At 39.2% G+C, this 5,622-nt stretch overlaps 1 protein-coding gene across 4 annotated transcripts; it reads left to right on the top strand.

Moving 5' to 3' along the window:
* Positions 1 to 254: 254 nt before the first annotated feature.
* On the top strand, positions 255 to 4,619 carry LOC120551408 (T-cell-specific guanine nucleotide triphosphate-binding protein 2-like). 4 transcript variants are annotated; one of them, XM_039788833.1, is made up of 4 exons: positions 296 to 326; positions 483 to 601; positions 1,791 to 2,360; positions 2,709 to 4,619. In XM_039788833.1, exons 3-4 carry the CDS (start codon positions 1,799 to 1,801, stop codon positions 2,879 to 2,881), a joined length of 735 nt encoding a protein of 244 aa, XP_039644767.1. In that variant the 5' UTR covers positions 296 to 326; positions 483 to 601; positions 1,791 to 1,798; the 3' UTR covers positions 2,882 to 4,619. The 4 variants fall into 4 exon arrangements, with proteins under 4 accessions (XP_039644769.1, XP_039644767.1, XP_039644766.1 ...); XM_039788832.1 differs by having other exon boundaries at positions 483 to 735; XM_039788835.1 differs by lacking the exon at positions 483 to 601 and having other exon boundaries at positions 255 to 326.
* The last annotated feature ends 1,003 nt before the right edge of the window (positions 4,620 to 5,622 follow it).

Genomic DNA, 5,622 nt, shown 5'->3' with positions numbered 1-5,622 from the left:
ATATATAATACAGTTCAGTATTTGAGTAAATGTTCTTTCCACCACTAAAGACTGATGACACTAAAATGTGACGTGGCAGAAGCCAACTCTGTATAAACTATGAACCTGTTGAAGGTATAAATGAGTGTCTGTGCATACTGTTTGTCAAAGGGTGCAGCTCTTTGACAAACAGACGGCATGAACAAACGCTTGCTACTGATAACGCTGACGAGGACACGTGGCAGACACAGATTGGTCTCTTTCACCCACAGCGGGAAGTTTTCATTGGCCACTTCATTTCATTTCCTTTCCTGCTGAGTCGCAATGTTCCTCAACTACCTCAGACGGTAAGACATATATCTACATTTTCACATTACACTGTATTGGTTACATCTGTTAAAGATTCATCTGTTTAATATTCAGTCAATATTTGTGACTTTCCTGTCGTATCACTGCAGATTTGTCTTATGTTAACACATGTTGCACTGTTCTTTGTCTAACAGAGGATAAGCCCCACTATGTAGGGGTGTTATTAGTATAGTTCTGCTCTGGACGACTGGAAGAGTACAAGATCTGGGTCCGTACGTCCCATCCCAATAGGCGCTAGTACCTAATTCAGCAAGTATGTTGTCACCTATCTGGCTGATCTCCCTGATCAATGTGGGGCAATGAAAGTATGGTAGGATGGGCTTCAGGACTCTTATCTCTAACACGATGACCACCTGAAGTGTGATGTGCTCCTAAACCGAACTTAAGGTCTGCACAATCTTCCCCCCTGTATCCTATACCTAGCTAGATAGGTGGGGCGCCCCTACTCCAGAGCAATATAAATCCAATATAATTTGCAACAACAACTGAGTAGATATCTAAACAAATTATTTATTGATTGACCCTTTAAAATCTTGTAAATCAAACCTAGTCCAATTCAGTTTGACCAGTATAAAATCTGCTATTGCAGGAATTACTCCCCAAAAAAATTACATAAAACAAAATAAGGTTCAATGTGACAGAAAAAAAGTATACTTTAAAAAAAAAAATGTTTCTCACTGTAGACAGTGATAAATTAGTGATAAATGAGAAACATTAATAAATTAGTGAACAGTGATAAGATTAGATAACGCTCCTTTCCCGTCTCTATCCTTTCACCATCAAGGCCACACGGTAGGCGGCTAACATCACAAGACTCCGTCACTATTGCTAATAGCTTTGCCGACCTTTGTTCAGCTGAGGAAATGTGTCCTAGCCTACACAAACAGACTCAGCCTTTACTTAAAGCTTGTACTCTGACTTCTTGTCCGTCTCTCACACAATAGTTTGATTCCTTTTTTATTCCATTCAAGCTAAAGTGGGGTTCTCCAGTAAACTTCGGCGTACCTTTTCTCTTTTTTTCACCCCACCCCCATCACACTGGATAGGCTATCTTGACCTTAACTCTTTACTCCTGATAGGGTGATACACCTGTCACACAGGATATGGGGCATTAACTATCTGTACCGTTACATTTGTATTAGTAGTCTTGTGTAATGAGGTCACTATGACTGCTTCAGGGAACCAAGACACAATGCATACATTACTGAATTCATTTTAGCATGTTTTGATGGTTTTTGCTGCCCATGAAAAAATAACTGACTGATGGCAACAGTTTAGCTTTTGGATATAGACTGCACACATTATCTAAATGCAATCTCCCAACTTTGACTTACTTAATTCTTACTATTTTAATGAATGATTAGATGAGGGTAAGCTTTTATATGCTGCAATTCCCCAAATCAAAATAGCTCTATGATTTTCTGTTTTTACTTATTCTTCAGGAAATGCTATGGATAATCCACATGATGATGAACCAATAGCAGGAATTCAAAAAGAACTGCAAACCAATGAATCTGCTCCAGCCGCTGCAATGGCCCAGACTTATTTGGACAAACTGGACATTGTTCCACTAAATATTGCGATCACAGGAGAGTCTGGTTCTGGTAAATCCACCTTTGTTAATGCCTTTAGAGGCATACGCAACAGCGATAAGGAAAGAGCTGCCCCTACTGGTGTTAAAGAAACCACCACAGATGTTACATCATACCCCCATCCAAATTATCCCAATATTACACTTTGGGATCTTCCTGGTATCGGCACCACCAAGTTTCCAGCTGACAAGTACCTGAAGCTTGTTAAATTCAAAAGGTATGACTTCTTCATCATCATGTCAGCTGATCGCTTCAGAGAAAATGATGTGAAGCTCGCTAAGGAGATTCAGAAGATGAAGAAGAAGTTCTACTTTGTTCGCTCAAAGATTGACCACAACATACGTGATGAGGAAGAAACTCAGGGTTCAGAGTTCAACGAAGAAGAGACCCTTAAAGAAATAAGGGAGGACTGCATTCAAGGTAAGTCTGAGGTTAGGTGGATATTTACAGATGCCTCAAACTTAAAGGCATACAGTATGCAACAAGGGTCACAAGTAGACACTTTGATTTTAAGAGAGGACAAGATAATACCTTTACACATTGGCTATGTTAACAGGTCATACAATTAATCATATGAACACTGGCAGAGCCCCATAATGAGGGTCTCATCTCCTTAGATCTGAAAAAATATTTCTACTGTAAACCACCTACCTGTCTTTGTGTCGGGCCTGCAGAGGGTTTCTGGGAAGTGTAGGCTTAAGATGTTATTTCTCAGTTTGTTTTAATTTCATCATGTGAAGTAAACTTCCTGGTCTCTTTGTGACAAAGGTCTTGTCGAAGGACGTGTTGAGTCTCCACAAGTCTTCCTGGTGTCCAGCTTTAAACTCCACCTGTATGATTTCCGTCTGTTAGAGAAAACCTTAGAGGAAGAACTTCCTGCACTCAAGAGGAATGCTCTGCTGTTGGCTCAGGATCGAACCTGGCAGTGCCTATTGCTGTGAGGCAGCAGTGCTGACCAATGAGTCACTGTGTTGTCCCAAGTTTCAGGGCCTCTGTTTCCCTAAATTCCTGGTACCCCAAGATCCTGTTGCCCCAAGTTCCTGTTGTCTCAAGATCCTGTTTCCCCAAGTTCAAGTCATCAATACCTGTGCTGTCACAGTTACTTTGTTTAATGTTGTAATATTTAATTTATTATATGAATTTATTTTGTTTGAACACCCCAGTGTGATATCATGGATCAACCTGGTCTCACAGAATTCCGTGAAATGAACACGGCCCCTTAACTCAAAATCTGTGGCAGTTTCACGGAATCGCAAAACATTCGGTGATGGGCCCACGGAAGAATTCTGTGAAATAAACATGGCCTCTTAAGTTAAGGAAAAGGTCATGGGTGGGATTACGGTTCTGTGACATGCTGGAAGAACGTGACAGAAAAGAAGAAAGCAACTTTAGGAAACTTGACATGCGGGACACAAAACCCGGTCTCTTGGGTGAAAGTCCTGTGTTTGACCCTTGTTACACGGAATTTCGGCCTTACATGCTACTCGCTACCGTAGTCGCTCTTAATGCTACGTCATCTTCTCATTGACTTTACATTGGCATTGTTTTCCGTGGTGGCCACACAGATCTTTCACACATTCCATGCCACCACCACGTAACGCGCTGTTAACAATTCGTGATCATTTCACGGAATTCTGTGCGACCAGGCTGCATGGATAGATAGATCTTTATTGTCATTGTGCTCAAAGTATAATGACAATATGTTTACCAGCTCTTCAGTAGATTTAGTAATAGTGACAAGGTTTTTGGTGGTGAGGTAGCAGCATAAGGAGTTGTTAGTGCAAAAAAGTTGTGCAATGTTTCAGTCTTTGGCATTATGGGGAAGACTGTCGCCTTATGGGATCATTAGGTGGTCATTTCAAACTTAGTCTGCAAAGCTAAGCCAACACTTTGATCAAATGATGATGCTAACGGTCTAACTACTGTATCCCTATGTGCTGTCTTCCCGTCGACCGTGCACTTGTTGTCCTCCCGGGTCAAAATTAAAAATGAACACCTTTTTGATGCTTTTTCTGACATTGATATCCCTTTCCTCAACACTTTGTTTTTGTCGCTTTATGTTTACGTTTTTGATGCTTTTGTTACCCAACCACCACTATCACCAAGTTATCACCACATTTACACTTATTTTTGGAATTCATAGACAATAATCCTGATTTGTAGGAAATTATATAACATTTTTGAGTGATAAAAGCAGAAATTATGAAATATCTGGACTAATATTAGAGGAACGTATGTGGATGGATAATCAGAGACTTCAAAGAGTCAGCGTTTAGTCAGAATACAATTTTGAAACCATTTAAATATTTTTGAAATGCCAAAACTTGAATAAAACATCCAAAATTCAATAAAAGTAGATATCATGAATTGTACGTGCGAAGACCATTGTATGGAATCAATCTAATTTTTGGGTAATATTTCTGATTTTGAAATTTTGAAAACGGGTCAAATTGGACCCAAGGAAAACATCAGGTTTAATCTGAATGAAATGAAGGGTTTTGAAAAATCAAATCAAATGTTCATTGACATTAGCTACAATTTGTGATTTTGTCATAACATGAAATGATTTGAAACTAATGTACTTGCACTTGATTCTTGCTGTTAGGAGTTTGTAACTTCATGGTTGACTGAACTTAATGGATAAAAGCATCAGCTAAATGTTATGTGATGAATGTAATGAAGGCTTTTGAGTTATCAAATAAAATGTTCATTGAAATGTGTGATTTTGTTATTACTTGACATGAAATGAATTGCATAGCAGAAGGTTGTACAAACAGTATATTCTGTTACTTCACCACCTCCTAGTGGACATATGTTGTCATTACATCACACCATCTTTAAAATGGTCAACAATTCAACACTCCATCATTTCATAACTGTGTCATCCAATCGACCCTCACCTTCAGCTTATTTTTATTCTTTTTTTTTAAAGGACAACACACATTAATTAACATTTCTGTAAATGTGCCAGTGTTAACCAGCCGGCTAATTTCCAACTGTAGTCCGTTGGCCAGATGATTTTAGGGAACAGCAAGACATTAGTACAGGTTATACTATACAGACAGAAGTCAACAAGACATTAGTACAGGTCACCCAACTTTTGTATTCATGAAAAGAGCAACATTTCAAAGTGACTTGTTTTGTGCATATTTTTTAATGTAGCTCTCAATCTCGGCCCCCCCATCAGCACCCTAGCAGATGGGTCTGACCGCATACGTGGAGTTTGCTGGGGGCAGGAGGAGCACTGGCCCCCTGGTGGCTGAAATGGGTAATTGCATTGTTAATTGCATGACCAGATATGAATATTAAATAACACAAAACAACTAAATGGTAAGTATTCCATCTGATCATGATTGGCGATTGATTATTACCCATATGTGCTTTGTTGAATGGTCTCAATGTTTTATTGTTTTATTTCATGTGAATACTAGTTTACTAGAGGAGTAACTTAACTGCATTACTGCATTTGAAGTAATGCAGTAAGTGTGCATTTAGTTTCCATGCTTATTGTGTTTCCACAACAATATTAGTGAGTAAATCTACTGAAATGGCCCCCACACCATAACAGAGGAGGGTGATGTGTAAGATGAGAATGCAGAGTTTTAGTCACGTGTGTCGTGATTGTAAAAAACAATGGGCATCTGTACGTCTTTACCGAGTGCAAACCAGTACAGAAGGCATC

The sequence above is a fragment of the Perca fluviatilis genome, chromosome 21 (assembly GCF_010015445.1).
Source record: "Perca fluviatilis chromosome 21, GENO_Pfluv_1.0, whole genome shotgun sequence".
NCBI lineage: Eukaryota > Metazoa > Chordata > Actinopteri > Perciformes > Percidae > Perca > Perca fluviatilis.
This window is presented reverse-complemented; position numbering and strand designations above follow the sequence as displayed.

Excerpts from the sequence above, each read along its gene's own strand:
- LOC120551408 (XM_039788835.1), top strand. The coding sequence starts at position 1,799 with ATGGATAATCCACATGATGATGAACCAATAGCAGGAATTCAAAAAGAA. Across the intron at positions 2,361-2,708 it reads AAGGGAGGACTGCATTCAAG|GTCTTGTCGAAGGACGTGTT; the intron begins GTAAGTCTGAGG and ends TTTGTGACAAAG.